The 21,076-nt window shown below is 42.3% G+C and overlaps 2 protein-coding genes across 3 annotated transcripts in view; one reads left to right on the plus strand and one right to left on the minus strand.

Annotated features, from left to right (window-relative positions):
• On the minus strand, positions 1–17,775 carry LOC105021044 (fatty-acid amide hydrolase 2-A). Of its 2 annotated transcripts, XM_020043942.3 has the most exons (12): positions 17,554–17,775; positions 13,998–14,189; positions 5,392–5,474; positions 5,162–5,298; positions 4,565–4,774; positions 4,177–4,296; positions 3,873–4,008; positions 3,525–3,642; positions 3,245–3,364; positions 3,047–3,158; positions 1,475–1,663; positions 1–1,332 (listed from the first exon to the last, which is right to left on the minus strand). In XM_020043942.3, the coding sequence occupies exons 1-12, from the start codon at positions 17,587–17,589 to the stop codon at positions 1,142–1,144; spliced, it is 1,644 nt and encodes a 547-aa protein (XP_019899501.1). In that variant the 5' UTR covers positions 17,590–17,775; the 3' UTR covers positions 1–1,141. The 2 variants fall into 2 exon arrangements, with proteins under 2 accessions (XP_019899501.1, XP_010886794.1); XM_010888492.5 differs by lacking the exons at positions 13,998–14,189; positions 17,554–17,775 and adding an exon at positions 7,055–7,346.
• The window catches only part of LOC105021050 (GTPase IMAP family member 7), a 20,481-nt gene continuing 13,489 nt past the window's right edge, over positions 14,085–21,076 (plus strand). The window contains exons 1-3 of the mRNA XM_034290909.1: positions 14,085–14,232; positions 18,382–18,432; positions 18,940–19,331. Coding sequence (XP_034146800.1) covers positions 19,089–19,331 — 243 coding nt within the window. The 5' untranslated portion in view covers positions 14,085–14,232; positions 18,382–18,432; positions 18,940–19,088. The remainder of the gene's footprint in view (positions 14,233–18,381; positions 18,433–18,939; positions 19,332–21,076) is intronic.

A 21,076-nucleotide genomic window follows, 5' to 3' on the forward strand; every position in this document is an offset into this window, starting at 1 on the left:
CTCAGTATAATGCAGTTTATTATATCGGCCCTGAATTGATTGTCTGTAAAACAGTAACAATTGACCTTAAAAATGAACACAAATAATGTTTTAAATGTGTCATACTTGTCTACACATTTCTTTACAGATCCCGGTATATTATGAAGCTTTAAATTGTTTATAAAGTGCAACTCATATAAGAGAAGTTGTATATTACATCAACCATCAATGCCCATCATTTTAAAAAGGACTACTTCAGAATACATTCATTCAGCCAGCCTGAGTGCCCGTTCATTTATGCCACCGTGCCAACTTCTTGTCACTTGTTGCATTACCAAATTTGGCTTGAGCCACACAGAAATGGAGTTGAACACAGAACACACATCTGGGACCAGGCTAGAAACATACAGTGTACAGAGTAAAAACCCGTATTGGGCACTAAACTGAAACCCCTCCTGACTCAACATAACACTACATACAGCATATAACCATGTGTCTGATTCTGGCCCAAATGGAAGGCTATTCCCTAAACAGTGCACTAAATTTTCCCAGGGACCCATGGTGTAGTGCACTACATTTTCCCAGGGACCCATGGTGGAGTGCACTACATTTTCCCAGGGACCCATGGTGTAGTGCACTACATTTTCCCAGGGACCCATGGTGTAGTGCACTACATTTCCCCAGGGACCCATGGTGTAGTGCACTACATTTTCCCAGGGACCCATGGTGTAGTGCACTACATTTTCCCATGGACCCATGGTGTAGTGCACTACATTTCCCCAGGGACCCATGGTGTAGTGCACTATGAAGGGGAAAAGGTTGGTATTTGGCCAATATGTCCAGGGACACATACAACTTGGACAATGCAGGGGACACTCAGCGCTCTTTTGACAAGCGTAGGACACTTGGTGACAAAAAAATCACACCATCCAGGGGTTCAGAAACAGTAGCCTTGATAGTCTGTGCTAGTGAATGCATGGGGAGGCTGTACAACTGACAGGAGAGCATGTGCTGTGTCAGTGTTTGGGAGTGTTGTCTGCCTGTCTGTCTGCTGGTCCGACTGACTGGGTTTGTGTTTGCAATTTGTTTATATACTAAAGACTAATCAATCTCAGGATGTTATCTGTATATTTCACAATGCAGTTCCAGAGGTCTCCATCGTCTAGGTGGCTTCGATGGTGGTAGTGCCTGGTTCTCTCCAGCCTCCAAAGGCCTTCTCTAGGTACACAGCGGTGGCCAGGGACAGCCTGTCCTGCTGTTTCCCCACAACCAGCTGCAGGCCCAGGGGTAAGCCCTCCGTGCTCAGCCCCAGAGGGCACTGGGTCACTGGAAGACCCAGGATGTTAAAGACACCTGTTTAGGATGTAGGGAGGATTACAGGGTCAGATTTTATACAAATGTATAGATATCAAAAGTAATCGATTGAGAATTAGTTCTCAGCCAAGAGACAGACTGATAATGCAAATCTAGCTCATGTATATAAAGCACCACTAACCGGTATAGGAAAAGTTGAAGGGTGTGAAGAGGGGGTGGTGGTGTTTCGGGGCAAGCTGGGGGTGAGAGGGGTAGAGCAGCACACCGTCCGTCCCCAATAGTTCTTCCAGGTCCCTCTGGAGAGACTCCTTCTGCTGAATTATGAACTCGGTTGGGTGGGACCGCTGGAACATCTCTACGAGAGCCAAGCCTGTGGGGAGGAGGGAGAAGGGGGCAGGAGGAAGAGGTAAAGGGAGTGAGGGGTGAGTAGGTGGAGAGAAGGGAAGAGAGCACAGGAGAGAGGGAGGTAAAGGAGGGAGATGGGGGAAGAAGTACAGTGAGGGACTTTTTTTTGTTGATCCCCTGCTGATTTTGTACATTTGCCCACTGACAAAGAAATGATCAGTCTATAATTTAAATGGTAGGTTTATTTGAACCGTGAGAGACAGAATGACAACAACAAAAATGAGTGAAATATGCATTTTAATGAGTGAAATATGTATTCAACCCCTCTGCAAAACATGACTTGGTACTTGGTGGCAAAACCCTTGTTGGCAATCACAGAGGTCAGACGTTTCTTGTAGTGGTATACCAGGTTTGCACACATCTCAGGAGGGATTTTGTCCCACTCCTCTTTGCAGATCTTCTCCAAGTCATTAAGGTTTTGAGGCTGACGTTTGGCAACTCGAACCTTCAAGCTCCCTCCACAGATTTTATATGGGATAAAAGACTGGAGACTGGCTAGGCCACTCCAGGACCTTAATGTGCTTCTTCTTGAGCCACTCCTTTGTTGCCTTGGCTGTGTGTTTTGGGTCATGCTGGAATACCCATCCATGACCCATTTTCAGTGCCCTGGCTGAGGGAAGGAGGTTCTCACCCAAGATTTGACAGTACATGGGCCCTGTCCATTGTCCATTTGATGCGGTCAAGTTGTCCTGTCCCCTTAGCAGGAAAAACACCCCCAAAGCATAATGTTTCCACCTCCATGTTTGACGGTGGGGATGGTGTTCTTGGGGTCATAGGCAGCATTCCTCCTCCTCCAAACACGGCGAGTTGAGTTGATGCCAAAGAGCTCGATTTTGGTCTCATCTGACCACAACACTTTTACCCAATTCTCCTCTGAATCATTCAGATGTTCATTGGCAAACTTTAGAAGGGCCTGTACATGTGTTTTTTTGAGCCAGGGGACCTTGCGGGCACTGCAGGATTTCAATCCTTCACGGCGTAGTGTGTTTCCAATTGTTTTCTTGGTGACTATGGTCCCAGCTGCCTTGAGATCATTGACAAGATCCTTCCGTGTAGTTCTGGGCTGATTCCTAACTGTTCTCATGATCATTGCAACTCCACAAGGTGAGAGCAGGGGATCAAATAATATGTTCCCTCCCGGTAAGATAGTGAAAAGCCAGGACTTTTCATTTGCCTCTTCCGACATGCTCACGCTGCATGCATCGTTGTCATGACACTCCCCAGCAAGCTCAAGTCAACAAACAAGTTCACTGTGCCACAAACAAACATTTGCCTAGCACACTGGTAAACAAATACACACACATACATTTCACATGTACACGTACGCACAAGTACACCCGACACACACCTATAGCTGCCATGGTATGCTTGGATAGGCCCACGGTCCACTTGGCCATCTCCCACAGAGGCCACACCTTGGTCCCATGGTCTGCCATCAGCTCTGCAAACGACGTGGGCTGCTGTTGAAACAACAAGCACGCGGGCCGTGACTACAGAGCACTCATCATGAACTCGAGCTGACCAACACACACAAATGGATAGACACCTTTCCGTCCTTCCCAGGGGCTCCCATCATGGCGCTCCAAATCTGGAAGGAGTATTTGAGCTGAGGGAGCTTCAGCTGCTGAACTTCAACCCCCAGGTCGGCTTCCAGACGCTCCACGACCTGGGAGGGAGACAGGGCGACACTGCTCTTTCTCTCCCTTTATCTCTTCTTCTTGGTCTGCCCCAGATTAAACCACCTCCCTCATTCTTAGCTCTTTCATCTGTCAAATTCTAAAGTCTCTGACCCCTTTCCCCCACGTTAACCCCGTCCCCCCTCTCACCCTCCTCTGGGCCAGGACCAGCTGCCGGTCTACGGGGGACACCAGCAGGGAGCCTCCGTCGTGGGCCACGGAGAAGAACCGCAAGCTCTTCAGATCCACCTCAGACAACAGGGACAACCTGGAGAGAAGGAACCGGGGGGGCGGGGGGGGGGGGGGGGGGGGGGGGGGGGGGGGGGGGTTAACCGGTTAGTTGTCGCTTGGGAAACGGTTGTAGGAGCTGCTCCTAGTGCGAAGCGGAGTAACGCCGTTCTTGCGGTGGGGGTTTGCGAGGCCGATCTGTGGAGCTCAGCGAGAGGCGACTGCCAGGGTGTTCGTGTCGCTGTGTTGCAGTTTGAGCAGATTCAGTACCTGTCAGTTTGGTGCCCCCCCATGACTCTGAGCATGGGTACCAGGTCCTGGGCGTAGCGACACATGGGGCCGGTGCACAGGAAGCCAGGCTGCTGGCCCGTGGCTGGTGGGAACTGACCCACGTTGGATACCACACCTACAGGCAGAGAAGAGGACATAGGGCCAGTGTCACTCTCAAACACACACACACACACACAATGCATCTTCCCTACAATGCCGAAGACTACTGGAAATAACACAAAGGTACACGGCGACAACGCGTCGCAACACGCACACACGCGCGTCAGAGTGGTCAGGGTCTTACCCGATGTGGGCTTGTGGCCGAAGACGCCGTTAAAGAAGGCCGGGATCCGAATGCTGCCCCCCACGTCCGAGCCAACCCCGATCACTGAGCCGGCGCCCCCCAGAATGCTGCCTTCCCCTCCTGAGACGAGGAAACAGAGGTGGAGACGTCAACACAGAGACTGTCCAACACCACGCCCTCCCAATCTTCCAGTCACCAACTGATGTGTATAAAATAGGTTAACATTAAAAAATATACACGTTAGCACACTATTTAAGACAGTGTCCTTAGGGTGGACAGTAAAGTCAATGTCTCATTCTATCACCTCCATTCCACTGTACTGTATTCCGTTCCATATATTCCACCCTCTTCTGCGATGTCATTTGATGATGACAGTGGTGTGACTAACCAGAACTTCCCCCCGGTATCCTCTCTAGGTCGTAGGGGTTGTTGGTGATTCCGTAAAGGTGGTTATGGGACTCCAGCCACATGCAGAGCTCGCTGCAGTTGGTCACCCCCAGAGGGATGGCCCCCGCCCTCTTCAGCAGAGCCACCGGGGGCGCGTCCGTTGCCGAAATGACCCCCCGCCGCGTCACCAGCCCTGTGGAGTTAGGCATTCCTGGAAAGGGAAAAGAGAAAATGGTAGAGGTGGTCTTTGACAGTCAGTGAATGGTAGAGGTAGCATTTGATAGTGAGGGAATGATAGAGGTCTTCTTTAGCACTAAAACATTGTACCAAGGACAACCAGTGGGCAAACTAAAATGATTGTGGCAAAACAGCTGTAGGTCAGGTTATTGACAGTATTGATCATATCATCATTAGAACAAGTAGCAGCAGTATCCAACCAATTCCCAACTAAAGTCCAACGCAGTTTCACCAAAACAAACAGCAGATAATGCAGGACAGTGTAGTGAACCGATGAAAGAGGGCACCAGTAAAGAACATCAACATTTGAGTTATTCTATTGTAATGTTATCTAACAACGTAGCGGTAGTCATTAACTCACCCTGAAGGGTGAATGCCTCTTTGACTGTGAAAGGGACCCCCAGGAGGGGCAGCCTGTCCTCCAGGACATCCTCTCCTCCGGTCTCCTCCTCTATCAACTTGTCCACCTGTGCTGCCTCTTGCAGGGCTGAAGGGAACCTGAGGAGAAGCGGGAGGACGGAGGGTGAGTTTGACTGGCACACACTGCACTACACCCCCCCCCCCAGACAGACAGAACAACACACAATATACCTGTCCTTGACCATTGCATTGATGAGGGGGTTAATCTCCTGGATGCGGTCTATGTAGGCCTGTACCACCTCCACGCTGGTTACCTGAGGAGAGAACAGGAACAGTGGAGAGAGGACGTTTTATGAAGGGGCCTGCCCTGTGTTGGTCTCTTGTAGCACTGAGATTAACACCACTGTCAAAGGCCGGACTGTGCCGCTAGCTCACGAGGGGCTGGGGGGGTTACTGAACTCTAGTGACTCCCTCTGGCAGCTCAGGTGAATGACAAGCTTAAACCCTCTTCATAATTGGCCACCTCATGGCTGATGTCTGGTGAGCACTGTGGCTCAAGCTGGTCACCCTGCACACACTGGAGCAGGATCAGGTACCTTTCATCCTCACTATGTAAAGTGTTTTGGCTGTCAAAATAGCACTATTAAATAATAAATGTTCACATTTCTGAAGTATTACTCCAACCCCACTGTGGAAGTATTTATTAAACCAGGAAATCATGTTTTGGACCGAAGTGGCCCTTTAGTCAGCTTTGCTATCATCACTTTAAATAACTTACACGAAGATCTGATCCCATTTCAGATCAAATGAATGCAGTAATACAGAAACATGCTTGAGACTGTCACAACGGTAAACTTCCCAATTAGAGCAGGGCTTCTCAGTCCTCTCCCCTGGGACCTACTGTCAAGTACTTCAACAATTCCACAGTTAGCACTCCTGATTCGGATTGTCAGCTAATTACCATGCAAGCCCTTGTTGACCTTGGTACTCAGGTGAGCCAGTTCAGGGGCACAACAAGATGGTAGAACGTCAGGTTCACCTCAAAGAGAGGTTTGAACGCCATTATTCAAGACATACCCAATAACATTATTCCCTATTTACTGCACCACTTTTGACCAGGGCCATTTGGGACAAAGACAATAGGAACCACTACCATTTTGTGTCCGGTTGTAACAAGTGAATGACTTGTAGATGCCACACTATCCATCCTATCATTTCCATAGAGTAACTTCATGGTTATACACTATATATATTTTTACGTTTGGGGTTTTCTGTTTTAATTGATCAGGGATGTATCCCAAATGTCATTACATACCCAAAAGAAACCTGGTGAATAGTAGTGAATAGGGTGCCATTTTGAAATGAGCCAGCTCTAAATACAGTGACCTTTATACAGGTTAAATAAAGCCCCACTGGTGGCCGTACCTGGCCCCCTTGCACTATTGTTCAAGTTCTAGAAGTAAATCCCTCTCTCCAACCACTGAAAGCTAATGTGTGTGTGTGCTTGCCAAAGGTGCCCTCTTGCATACAGTCTATAGTTGTGCTCTATTTTTGGCGAGGACCCACAAGGCGTTGGGCTATCCACTGTGATGAATTGACAAACAACATTATGTATTTTATTATGAAATACTTATTCAATAGCCTACTTTATCCAAATCTGTCCAAAGTAATATACTAACTATTAGCCTAACTATAAGCCTGCTGTCGTAAAGGCCTACATATCCCAGCATTCGTCAGTAATTCACCTTGCAGTATCTCTTCCCTAAACATATCTGCGCTGCGATGCATAACAAAAAAACGCAACTGCCAGTGGTTAATCTACAAGAATAAAGGCTGTCATCCTCTGCCAGGGAGAATTTCACCATTCAACCACACTCGAATAAAGTTCACCTGCCTCTCTCCGTCGAATCATGCGGGCGAGCTGCATCGCGGGGACCCTTAGAAGTGGGTTGGTGATTGGTGGGAGTCTCCTCGCCGACCTCTCGGATCCCCGCCGCGGCGCAAGAAGCTGGAAGACGGCGAACAGCATCCCGCCCGCCCCACGTAGAACCCACACCACGAACCGTTCAAACCGGGTCAGCGCCATTACAACCGATAACGGAAGACAAGCCTATATCGACATGAGAGATCGAGTACCAGTACTTGCCTTGCTACTAAAAGATCAGCTCTACTCCACTGCTCTCTATTCACAGTCCCAGAATGCAAAGCGAGTGCTGAGATAAAAAATCACCTCTGCCCTGAAAGTTTTTATTTTAAACTATTTGCCTCTTTGTAAAATTATCTCGGCTACTACTTTTGTATCATATATAATCATATATTCACAAATAAAACATGACGTAGTTTATTAGACTAATTTGTTGACGTTATCCATAAATCCATACTGTCAATATATAATTGCTGTATAAAGAGAATTCGGTTTTGTTTTCAAAGATTCGATGAATATAGATAGTTATAGCCTATAATTAATTGTAGCCTATTACATTGTTATTACATGGTAGCAGAAAGAGTTGTGTAGTTGTAGTGTTATTCCGTTTTTCACCAGTAGATGACAGCAAATACCTGTGTGATATATGATCCCAGCTGACAGCCTACGCAAAGTATCTGCATCAAATATGGTTTGTCTGGCTGCCCCGTCTATTTAGACATGGATGGGTGTCTCAATCATTGACACCACTAGTCTGTTTGACACAAAACTTTCAGATTCTTCAGTAAGGACCCAACTGGTGGTGTACGTCGCCCCCTCGTCCCTTGGACCCCATGTGTTCCTGCTTGTTGTCCTAATCAGCCATTTTACTGTGGAAGAGCAGAAGAATGTTGAGAGGATTTTTGCTATTTTTGGAAAGGGAGCAGTGAAATACACCATGGTTCTGTTCACCCATGGTGATAAACGTGGAGGGAAAATGATAAATGACTTTATCCAAGTGGCTGGTTCAAGTCTGCTGGAGCTTATACAAATGTGCGGAAACAGATACCACGTCCCTAACAAGAACACGGATGACCGCGAACAAGTAAAACAGCTAATGAAAATAGTCACAGCCATGGTGAGAGAATATTGACAAATGTTACACCAATGACATGGACCAACAAGTGGAGAGAGACATCCAGAGAAGGGAGGGGGATCTGAGACGAGGAGGCTAAGAAAACCGAAAGAAATACATTTCAGCCAGACAATAACAGTGATGCAAATAATTATTGTATTGCTAGCTTTTTCGTACCGGCTTACAAGACGAAAATAGTAGGCCTATGTAAAGTTTATTTAGTTCTACTTTAAAAAGAAAAGGTTCTTAAAGGATCCTTCAGGGATTTACATTAAAAATTTGGTGGAACGTAACCCATATACATTATTCAGATAACTCCTTTATAATGGTTCGTCAAGGAACGATTTTAATAATTTTTCTATAATAAATAAAAAAAATTGTGTAATGTTATGGTTACTCTACAGAGGATAACCTATACTGCAGAAATGACATTTTAGAGATAGATGTTGTTATTAAACTAACAGCAATGTCTCACACTTGTTTTTATGTCATTAATTAGCCAACCACTCTGGAAAGAACTTACAGTAGTTAATGCATACATGTTGGGTTCACCATTTAGAAATGACAACATTTTACCCAGAATCCCTCTATATCAGATACATTCTGGGACTAGAGCTCAGTCCTTTATGCTAAAATACACAGAGCATTGGTAAGGATCTATCCAGCTACAATTTTCTGTGTTGTAAATTTTTTTTGCCTAAACTTAGTCCCATTTCTTAACCCTTACTGGTAATGCCTAAACCTGAAAGTGATCCCAATTCCAATACAATACTCAAATGTATTTCCCTAAAGCTAACCCCTGAGCCGGAAATCACATTTTCCCTTGTGGAGACTTACTAAAAATACTTAAGTGGAAAAAAATTTCAGGGTTAGGTCCCCACAAGTAAACATAAACTTGGATCACATACACTTTCTCACACACACCCACACACACATACTCTCTTTCACACGCTGTATCCCCCTGGTTGGGAATATACTATCTGTGTGTGTACAGAGGTCACACTCTGTCCTTATAAAATAAAATCATTTCCAATTTTCCCCATCTCCTAAACCTAACCCTAACCTTTACATAACCTTGAACTAACATTAATAATCCTACATTTATACTTAATTTTAATTTAACCCGAATATCTAAGGCTAAACCCAAAACCTAAATCTTACCATGTAAGGTTTGTCCTAAATTTAACCCCTAACGTGGAAATTGCTTTTTTGTGTGGTCCAGCTAAAAGTCCTTTTGTCAACCTAATTGTCGGGTTTTACTCACCCACCCAGAAACACTCAGTGGGAAAATGAACATCAAAGAAATCCATACATGTCTCTAATATAAGGCCCACAACAATAGCCAATACTGGATCCCACTTGCAAGACATTTGCTACAAAATAGACCTGTAATAGACCAGGGATTGCGAATCCTTTGTAAGTTGACCTGAGCCATTGTCTGTTACATTATATTCTATGGGTTTCATTGGATAAGTGGATATCTCTTCACCCATGTGAACTCATGCTTCCTCCATACTACACTACTCAAAAAACTTAAGGGAACACTTAAACATCACAGTGTAACACAGTCAATTGAACTTCAGGGATCATTCTGTCAAGTCTGATCAATCTGTCCATTTAGGAAGCATAAGTGATTGTAAGTCCTCGTCAACTGTTTTGGTGCAAATGAAAGTGACCACAGGTGCACTGGAGAGGCAACAGCAAGACAACCCCCAAAAAGGAAATGGTTTTGCAGGTGGTGGCCACAGGCAATTGCTCTCTCCTAATCCGCCCTGACAGATTCTTCTCTAGTTTTGTGTTTTGCTAGTGTCCTTGACACTGCTGGTTGTATGAGGCAGTACCTGCAGCACGTTCAGGTTAAACAGGTAGTCCAGCTCCTCCAGGATAGCACATCCACACATGCCGTCACAAGAACGTTTGCGGTGTCTCCCAGTACAGTCTCAAGAGCATGAATGAGATACCTGGAGAGGGGTTGTTACACGAGGAGAGCTGGACAGGACCATAGAAGGGCATCAACCCAGCAGCAGGTCTGGTATCTGCTCTTTTGTATGAGGAGGAACAGGAGGAGCACTGCCGGAGCCCTACAAAATGACCTCCAGCAGGTGTGCATGTTTCTGACCAAACTGTCAGAAACAGACTCCATGAGGGTGGCATGAGGACCCCAACATCCTCTAGTGGGACCTGTGCTCACAGCCCAGCACCATGCAGCTCGATTGGCATTCGCCAAAGAACACCAGAATTGGCAGGTCCGCCATTGGCGCCCCTTCTCTTCATAGATAAGAGCAGGTTCACACTGAGCACGTGCGACACACTTACTGATCTCACGAGCTTGATAAACACATACCCGGTCAATGACTCCCAGTCCCCCTTTAACCTTATCACTCAATACAATGACTCCCAGTCCCCCTTTAACCTTATCACTCAATACAATGACTCCCAGTCCCCCTTTAACCTTATCACTCAATACAATGACTCCCAGGCCCCCTTTAACCTTATCACTCAATACAATGACTGCCATTTCTCTTCTCTGGATGCCCTTGCTTCGCTTAAAACCCGCTCTGTCTTCTTTACCCACACAACTCCCTGGTAAAAAACTAGCGGGAGACAAGCCTACAAAACTGACAACCCACAACTGGACAAATCCATAAGCCCTCCCCACATACACACAAAACACTCAACGGGACAAATCTTGCACCTTACATATTTTGTAGTCATTTATTAATGCTCACTCTACAGTTCTTTTGCTCAGTCCACTATTTTTGTTTTTATTTCTTTTGTACAAAATTGTTGCACTAACGGACCAGAACAAATTCCTTGTTTGTTGTGAAATTTACTTGGAAATAAAACTCAAAGATACAAAGATCACGTTTAGGAGTATAAAAATACACTTTCTGTTGCCAGAACATCATACTACTCTGACAAAATCAATTCTGGCAATAACAACTCTAAGCTTCTCTTTTCCACAGGAAACCGTTTACTTCTGCTTCCTGATGACTTCCCTTCAGACCCCTCACTCGAACTGTGCAATACGTTTTTGAACTTTTTGAACTCTAAAATTTGGGCATCCACCAGCACATACATAGTCACAGTACTCCAGTCTATAACCTTTCCTATATGACCACCTTACAGGGCCCGGTTTACACTACTTACATCTCAGAGCTTATCAGAAAATCAAAAATATCCACTTCCAAATTACAACCCTGTTAAAATTCAAATAAAAACACAATGCAATGATGTGCAAATCATCTATCCCTATATTTAATTGAAAATAGCATGAAGACAATATATCAAATGTTGAAATGTTAATGTTTTTGGAAAAATACACGCCCATTTTGAATTTGATGCCTTCAACACGTTTCAAAAGCTTTGGGACAGGGGCATGTTGGCCACTGTGTTGCGTCACATCTTCTTTTAACAATACTCCGTAAGCATTTGGGAACTGAGGAGACCAATTGCTGTAGTTTTGAAATGTATTCTCATTCTTTCATGATATAGGATTTAAAATGCTCAACAGTTCGGGGTCTCCTTTGTCATATTTTTTGTTTCATAATGCGGCAAATGTTTTCAATGGGTGACAGGTGTGGGACCAATTTAGCACCCGGACTCTTCTACTACAGAGCTATGCTGTTTTAACATGTGCAGAATGTGGTTTGGCATTGCCTTGCTGAAATAAGCAAGGCCTTCCCAGAAAAAGAAATCAGCTGGATGGCAGCATATGTTGCTCCAAAACCTGTATATATTGTTCAGCATTAATGGTGCCTTCAGAGATGTGCAAGTCACCCATGCCATGTGCACTAATGCACCCCCATACCATCATGGATGCTGGCTTTTGAACTGTAAACTGAAGAAGCCGGATGGTCTCTCCCCTCTTTAGTCTGGAGGATGGGGCGTCCATGATTCCCAAAAGGAATTTCATATTTTGATTTGTCAGACTACAGGACAGTTTTCCACGTTGTCTCAGTCCATCTTAAAAATGCACTGGAACAGCATTGGTCAAAATCACCAATGACCTGCTCCATGATGCTGTCTCAGGTCTTTTATCCATCCTCTTCCTCCTCTTACTTGACCTGAGCACAGCCTTTGATACCATCTCACATCACCTTCTCATAGAACTTCTGGCTGGAATCTTGGAATATCATAGGTATAGCACAGGACTTACCTCCTCCTACCTCACTGACCATCAACAGTTCATCCAACTGAAACACCGTAGATCAAGTTGTGCGGCTGTCACACAGGGTATTTCCCAGGGGTCAGTGCTTGGCCCTCTCTTCTTCATTATATACCTCCTACCCCTGGGCAAGTTTCTGCGACACCACAACAATAACTTCCACTGCTATGCAGAAGACACCCAGCTCTACTTCTCCACCAAACCTGCAGCTGCCCATCCTCCCACCTGCCTCATCAACTGCCTCCAAGACATCCACAAATTGATGAACAGAAACTTCTTGAAACTCAACAGCAATAAGACGGAGGTCATGCTCGTCGGCTCCAAATCCACCCTCTCCAAACACCAACTTCAACAACAACACCATTGACGGTTTCCCGGTCCCTTTGTCCCTTTCACTCTGGATAGTTCCCTTTCATTTGAATCACACATAAAAACAATTACCCAGACTTAATTTTTCCACCTCCACAACATCTCCAGGCTCAGACTCTCTCTGTCAAACGCCAGCACTGAAAAACTCATACATGCCCTTGTCACTTCTCAACTCAATTACTGCAACACTCTACCCACCGGGATTCCCAAAAAAACACACCAACAGACTCCAGCTGGTTCAGAACTCTGCCGCCAGAATCCTCACCTGTACCAAATCATCTGAACACATGACACCAATTATTATCAGTCTTCACTGGCTTCCTGTGCTCTACCGAACTGAATTTAAGACCCTCCACCTCACCTACAAAGTCCACCTACTTACCTCTCCGACCTCCTGTCTGGCTATGTCCCCTCCCGCTCCCTCCGCTCTGCCTCTGCTGGCCTACTTGTCACCCCCCCTTTCCACCAATCAACTATGGGTGCAAGGGCTTTACCTGCTCAGCACCTATTGTAGACTCTGGAATGTGCTTCCCCCATACATTCAACACACAGACACAGTAAATAATTTTAAAAGATTACTAAAGACACACCTTTTCAAGAAACAAAAAACTTTCTTCTGAAAGTCGTCATTGTATTCAGTGTACTACTACCTTCCCAGAACAGCACTAACCAGAATAGAAAGAGGAATGGGACGCCCCAGTGCAAATCTGAGCAAGAGGGCACATACATTTGAGTGTCTTGTTTGAGAAACAGATGCTCAGGTTCTTAACTGGCAGCTTCATTAAATAGTACCCGCAAAAACACCACTCTCAGCGTCAACAGTGGTCCGGGATGCTGGTGTTATAGGCAGAGTTGCAAAGAAAAAGCCATATCTCAAACTGGCCAATAAGAAGAAAAGATTGAGATGGGTAAAAGAACACAGACACTGGACAGAGGAAGATTGGGGGAAAAAGGCCATCATCCCGGAGTTAGTCAGACAAAAGACAGCATGCTGAGAGTTAGTCCATCCAACAAGAGAACAACATGTGTAGGCCTAACTTGAAAGATGTCTTCACAGAGAAAGTTTGTTAATGACTAAAGGGTTTGTGTTGTTTATTAGCACAAGCTTCAATATGAAAATGATATGGCAGCCTCAATTATCTAGTTTTTTAGTTTGTATGGATATCCCAATGCACTTTCTGAATAGTTTTTTTGCCTCATGCAACATAGGCTACGTGTGTGTGTGTGTGTGTGGCTGTGTGTACATGTTTCCTGTATTTAACCTTTGATGTGAAGACTGTGTTGAAGATGCCCTTGCTGTGGTGGATCTCCTGGCTGAGGTGGATATCTTTGCTGTGGTGGATCTCCTGGCTGAGGTGGATATCTTTGCTGTGGTGGATCTCCTGGCTGAGGTGGATCTCTTTGCTGTGGTGGATCTCCTGGCTGCGGTGGATCTCCTTGCTGTGGTGGATCTCCTGGCGATGCCCAGAGACAGGCAATCATGACCAACTTCAATAGGTAGGCTACATGTCTTAAGTGTTACATTATCAAATGTAGATATGTTTTATGTTATCCAAAACTGAAGAGGAGGAAAGATATCTTCTGGATATTAGTGGACAAAATGGCCATGGTTAGTATCAATGTTGACAATACAGAAAAAGTAAATTTACTGCCTATATGAGTCTAGGAAGAAGATTAGATACTGATGACTCAAGTGTATACAAGATCAAGCTCTTTATTTACAATTTACATAATATACATTACAGTATAGTTTATATAGCACAGTACACAGTGGCCCTCATTTATCATTATTGCGTAGAAACGGGCGTATATGTTGGCGTAAGATTTTGCTTACACTCCTCTCATCGCCTGATTTATGAAACTGTGCGTACCTTTAAAATCCAGGTGTACGCAATACCTTCCCTTGATAAATGACGCGGCTGAAAACGATCGTCATTAGAATAACACGCCCCTATATATTCAAGTCTCCGCTTCCCCCACGCCCTCATTTTACGCCATGGACACACGGAAGACGGCAAAAAAGAGAAACTTCTCTGACGTGGAGATTGAGACGATCACCAGGGAGGTAGAAAGAAATAAAATTGTTTCATTTGGCAGTTTAAATAGCGGAATAAAAGATGATGATGTGATGTGGAGTACCATTCATTTACATTAATAACTGCATGACAATTTGTAATATTCGTCTTATTATTTTATGATTTTTATCAATGACGTTTTTTTATATTTAGAAGAAGAATGTCGTTATTATTATTATTTCTATTATTGTCTAAAAGAAGAAGAATGTCATTTTTATTATTTTGTCAGTCTGAATTATATTTTGGTAATTCAAAGCCTTTTATTACTGAACCCAGTCCGCAACTGCCGGGCCTAACCCTGAAACGTCATGTAAAGCGCACAGACTCGCTTCTGAAGGAATACATATAAGTCAAATCCTTTGGTAAAGTCACACAAATGAAACCTTGAAGTCCATGTTGCACAAAAATAAACACTGAAGTTTGTAATTATGTTGTTGTTGTTTTTTTTTACAGTAGGTCATAATATATCACATCTTTTAGTTTGTCAGTGCGTTAGGATTTTCTTTTCTGCGCTATTAAGGTTTCATTTCTCTCCGCCATGTCCATGTGCAATATGTTGTTGTCATCCATCCACCAAAGATCACTCCAAATATAACTATTAATACTGTTTTATTTTCAGTTTACATCTCAATGCACTGGCATAACATCAGTGCACGAGGGAACTGCAGCAGGGTCTGAGTATACAGCTACACATTTTTTACTTGAGACAGGTCAAAATAAAAGTCCCGTCTCTTCACACATGCGCACAATTAACTCTTGCACAATTTTGGGCAACAGTCAGTATCATAATTAAACAACATAATATAAAATAAATGATGAGAACATATAACTCAACATGCGCATTTCCGCACTAACTCAAAACGTGCGTACACCACCTCCTGAGCTGGCGTAGGATTTGAGAGTGCCATACGCCAACGTCCATATTGATAAATCTCAAAGTCACCGTGGTTTTGGGTGTACGCTGGAAATTTGGTGTACGTACTTTTGATAAATGAGGGCCAATATGTCTAGAAAGAATGAAGAAATATGGCAAAATATTAGTTTTACAACATTTAATTCGCTACAGCCCTTATATCCAAACCTCATGTGTTTTCTATTAATTTGAGTCATCTGACATTTGCCTTACACCATTCCTAAGGTCTATATTCATATATCTATTGGGACCACCTCTTTGCTGTATTGTATCTTCAATGTTTCTAAGAAATATGAAAAAACCCAATAGATATACAGGTAAGATATCACAACTTTTGAAGTGTCTACACACAAGCTGAATTATCCCCATATATTGTCCTTAGTAAATGTTATTTTCTTTGTATTATTCAGCTCAACCGTTCCACCACCTAGATACTGCTGTTGATACGCCAGTGGCTGTCCCTTTTATAACTCCTGCTGCTGCGCCAACTACTACCCCTACACCTAATCCTAAAACCACTGGAGCTGCAACCATCCCTGCTGCTGCTCCTGGCGTTATTATTGCTCCACCGGCTAGAATTTCAGAGGCTGCCAGGCCTCCAATTACCACGCCAACTATAGCTCCACGTTTTGCTCCCACTTTTACTTCCTTGTTAATTGCATCTTTTATTAAATCATTTTTTCCGCATGGATTCTCAAAGCAGTACTTTCTTTTTTGTATTACTGTCCACATTTGGTCGATTTCTCCAAACAGTTGCGTCACCTGTGTTTGACTTTGAGAGTTATTGTTGAAGACGTGGTATCTGTAGCCATAGTTCTTAACAACTTGCTGCAGCGCTGCAGAATCTGTGATAAATCTGTGTATTGGTGTTTTCAATTTATCTCCATGTGTGAAGAGAATCATGGTGAACTCCCGCACCCTCTCACCAAACATGTTCTCCATCTTTTCAACAGCTTTCTTTTGCTCATCTGTGAATTTGCCCAATTGGATTACCAGCAAAAAGACATAAATTTTCCCCTGCGTTATGAGATTCAGTTCATCAAATAGGTGAGCCGTGTCCAGTCCCGGTGTGTCCACTAGATGGATCTTTCTCCTGCCCACTGTTCGACTCTCCCTCATAGAAGTCTTTGTCCCAGTGAACCAAGAAGAGATTGGAAAAACTTTTTTATCAAAGATAGTGTTGCCAGAAGAGCTTTTCCCACATCCAGCTTTTCCCACCAGTACAATTTCCATCACTGCAGGATCAAATAAAAACATTCAGATAAATGTTACGCTCCATTTATCAAACAGTAACATAAAATGTTTATATGTAAATCTAAATACTAAACGTGTGAGTAACTGAGCAAAATATTTTACACAGGCTCTACAAAGTATTACACTGCTAAAAACACTTGTAAAATGAAAAATACATCAATGCATTTTATAAATACATACATACTTATTAAAACAGGTATTGTGAATTTCTGATAATTCAAGTTAAAGTGATAGATCTTGATAGTGTCTAGTAAAGAAGCTTGTACCTTGTCATCTCTATCTGCACTTTACTCAGGAATGTAGTCTTATTTGCCCACAAAAGAAAGAGGTTATTTGATAAATGTATCAATTTTTATTTATTTTTAAAAGCCTTTAAAACTGATGTGCTATTAATATGTGTACTCTGGCTAGAGAAAACTGTACAATGTTGATTGCACTCACTTTAATGATTTTGTAGCCAATTGGTCAATGGTGACCAGTTAATTAAACAAATTGGATGGTAGTTTTTAGCATCCGTTTTAGCTTTAATGAAAAAGTGCTGCTCTTGCAGTCCATAACTGGATTGTATATTCTTACCTTGAAAGTAAACCTGGTCCTCAGGAACATTTCCATTTCATACTTGACAGTCCTTTGAACAATTATCAAGTTAGTTTAAATCACATACATTATAAATCCAACATGTATGTGTCAAAGAATCATGCAGAGAATTTACTGAATGCCACAGTTATGCCCTGACGCAACTCAGAATGGACGTTGGACTAGATCATCCAAACTAGATCATTTCCTTGTTTTTTCTGATGAAATTCACAGTGCTACTGCGATGGCAACTTCACAACAGGGAGACTTTTTTTTTTTTACATTTGACCAATGTTGTAGTCTTCTGTCAGAATGATTAATCAACATGAAATATTTTGTCTTCATCACACCATGACTCACAGACAAAAAACATTTGATATTAACCTGTCTGTCTTCCATACTCTGTTTTTCCACCAGTTATTTTTAATTAATATGATCTACTCCAAATCTTATTTTGGTAACTAAGCCTGTCAAAATGTTGGAAATGTCAAATAATACAATGCTATCTGCATGAATTATATTGTTGCATTGGGGTGTACAGCAAGTTATCAGCATTTTAGGAAAGAATCAAGTAGTGTTCCTATCTTGTAGATAATACGCAGAATCAACCAAGTCTGTTTACTGAATTTGGAGGAGGTGAAACATACATCCAGTCAGATGCACATTGCTAACAAAAGATCAGCCACTACAAAAAAAAAGAATCTGAACGGAACTGTGTGTAGACTTTCTTTTCATATTTATCACATCAATATATATGTAATTAGATTGCTATTTCTATATAGAATTTCTTTACAGATATGTTGATGCGTAATTGTTCTTTTATTACAGCAAGCCCAGAGGGACAAGGGAGGAGGAAAAGCTTGGACCAACCGATTCAATGTAACAAATACAAAATCTCACACACACACACACATACGTAAAACCTAGCTATTTACAAATGGGTACATCAAATTGTATTTTTCTCTAATTTTTTTACAATTCCTAACCATAAGCCTACCGTAACAATAACCTTAACTTTAACCTTAAACTAACCCTATCCTTAACCCCCAAGGGACAGGTTTCGAAGGCACAGATTAAGCCTAGTCCCAGACTAAAAAAACAAGCTCAATGGAGTTTTCTATTGAACTTGATTTTTTAATCCTAGACTAGGCTTAATACGTGTCTGCGAAACAAGCCCCAAAAATCTAATCCAAGTTTGAGTTATATTTGTATCCCTATTTATCTAGTGATCCCATAGGAAACATACTCGGTTATAATGCCTATTTCATATTTTTGTTGTACATTGCATGAACAATTGTATGTAACTTTAGGAAGATTTGCATTTCAAAAATGTTTCAGCTTTTATATTGTAGACTTTAATTTAAGTGCTTGCTTGCTTTTTTGTAGTTGCTAAACAAAACAGAATTGTTCTGGTTGGGAAGACTGGTGCTGGGAAGAGTGCATCAGGAAACACCATTCTTGGCAGAACAGAATTCAATGTCGACTTTGCTGCCCAATCGGTAACCAGACAATGTGATAGGTGTGTTGAGACAGAGATGGGTGTCTCTGTCATTGACACCCCTGGTCTGTTTGACACACAACAGCCAGAATCTTCTGTAATAACCAAAATAGTGGAGTGCATCGCCCTCTCTTCCCCTGGACCCCATGTCTTCCTACTTGTTGTCCCAATCGGCCGTTTTACAGAGGAAGATGAAATGGCCATTGAAAGGATTCAAAATATCTTCGGTGTGGAAGCAGTGAAATACACTATGATTCTGTTCACCCATGGTGATGAACTGGTAGACAAGACAATAAAGGACTTTATTCAAGAGGCTGGACCAAAACTGCAGACGCTTGTGCAGCTGTATGGAAACAGATTTCATGTATTTAACAACAAGTGCATGAAGAACAGAAAGCAAGCAAGTCAGCTGATGGACAAAGTCAGAACAATGGTGAAAGAAAATGATGGGGCATAGTACACGAACGACATGTACCAACAAGTAGAGAGAGCCATTCAAAGGAGAGAGGACGAACTGAGACTAGAATATGAACAAAAGCTTAAAAACATAGAATCAAAATAAGAACAAGCAAATCTGGCACTGAATCTAAAAGACACTGATATAAGAGAAATGACTAAACAGATAAATGACCTTAAAGAGCAGAAAGACTCGCTACAAATAAATCAAAAGAGAGTCAGAGAGATTGCAGAAAAAAGTTTGGACAAGAACATTATTCAAAGAATTATTGAAAAAAAAAATAGAAATCTACCTTGTGCCACACAATGATATTCCAGACACACATGTTTTACAAGACAATAGTATTTCAGTTGCAGGGACTGTTTGCAAGGTGTCATGGTGAAGTTAATGCTGGATTTCAAAACTCTTGCTCCTTATTTTGGAAAGCCATGTAAAGCTTTAGATGGCTGCCATTCAATGGCATGATTCATCTGTTCAATAGTACAATTGTACATGAATCTATTACATTGTAAATATTTGTTATTTTGAACAAATTATGTATTTTTTAAGAATGCTACTATGAAAAAGGGCCATGAAAATATGATTGCTAAAATGAAGTGGTCCTGTGTCTCAATTTACCCTCAGAGGTTAGTTGACCCATCTGGGGATAAATTGACCCATCCTTTTTTATATATAATTTAATAATCCATTCTCCCTTTCCAAACAGTCTTGCTTATTTCCATGAAGCAATATAAAAACGAGTTGTTGTAGAGGATGAAAGAATGTATATTTTTTTAATAAAATATTAAGAAGTCATTTTTAAATTGTAAGTAAACATATATTCCCTCCTTTAGTTCCTCTTGTAATTTCAAACATTGTAAAGAGAATAGTTCAGAAATTTGAACAATTCTTATTTTACTAAAGGACCAATCAGGGATTCACAGTTTTTGGTTTGCAGTTTTTCATTGAAATGGTAGGGCAAAGTAAATCATTGGTTCGACCTATCCCAGAGCCTTTGGCTCATCTTGCCCCACTGCCACCACTTTGGGAAAAAGTGCCTAGCTTAGCAATTGAGGGCTAATTATTTGCGAAAAAAAATTTTTAAACGGTATGATACATATTTTTAGACCTAGTTAAATTTGCTTTGATTTAATAGGCATTATACCTGGCATGTAAAAAAATTACTTTGACAAAAACATATACTTACAAAAATAAAAAAAGTAACACTTTTTCAATGTATTTTCCTTCATCAATTCCAGTTAGAAATGATGGGTTCTCGCTGAATATATGGTCACATGTACAAATTGTGTACAGTTGTCTAAATACAGGGATGGGTCAACTTACCCAATGACTCCACTTATGACTCAACCCCTATGTACAGTCTGTTTAATTCTATACAGTTATGCTAAAAATTTAGCATACCCTTGGAGAATTGGTAATGTAAGTACCATTTGAAAAGAAAACATGAGTGAGCAGGCAAAACATGTCTTTTATTTCTTATTTCTTATGGGATTCATATTCAAGTGTAGGTTATGGCACAATCATAAAACAAAACATGGCAACAAAGAAAAAGATTAACTGACAAAAGT

The sequence above is a fragment of the Esox lucius genome, chromosome 25, assembly GCF_011004845.1.
Source record: "Esox lucius isolate fEsoLuc1 chromosome 25, fEsoLuc1.pri, whole genome shotgun sequence".
NCBI classification, from domain to species: domain Eukaryota; kingdom Metazoa; phylum Chordata; class Actinopteri; order Esociformes; family Esocidae; genus Esox; species Esox lucius.

What these genes read in the sequence shown, in the direction of transcription:
- LOC105021044 (XM_020043942.3), bottom strand. Translation starts at nt 17,589, where the DNA reads ATGGAAATGTTCCTGAGGACCAGGTTTACTTTCAAG. An exon ending in AGAGGCATTCACCCTTCAGG is followed by an intron (nt 4,775 to 5,161) that starts GTGAGTTAATGA and finishes TTCCCTTTCCAG; the next exon opens with GAATGCCTAACTCCACAGGG. An exon ending in TGGTCCTGGCCCAGAGGAGG is followed by an intron (nt 3,365 to 3,524) that starts GTGAGAGGGGGG and finishes TCTCCCTCCCAG; the next exon opens with GTCGTGGAGCGTCTGGAAGC.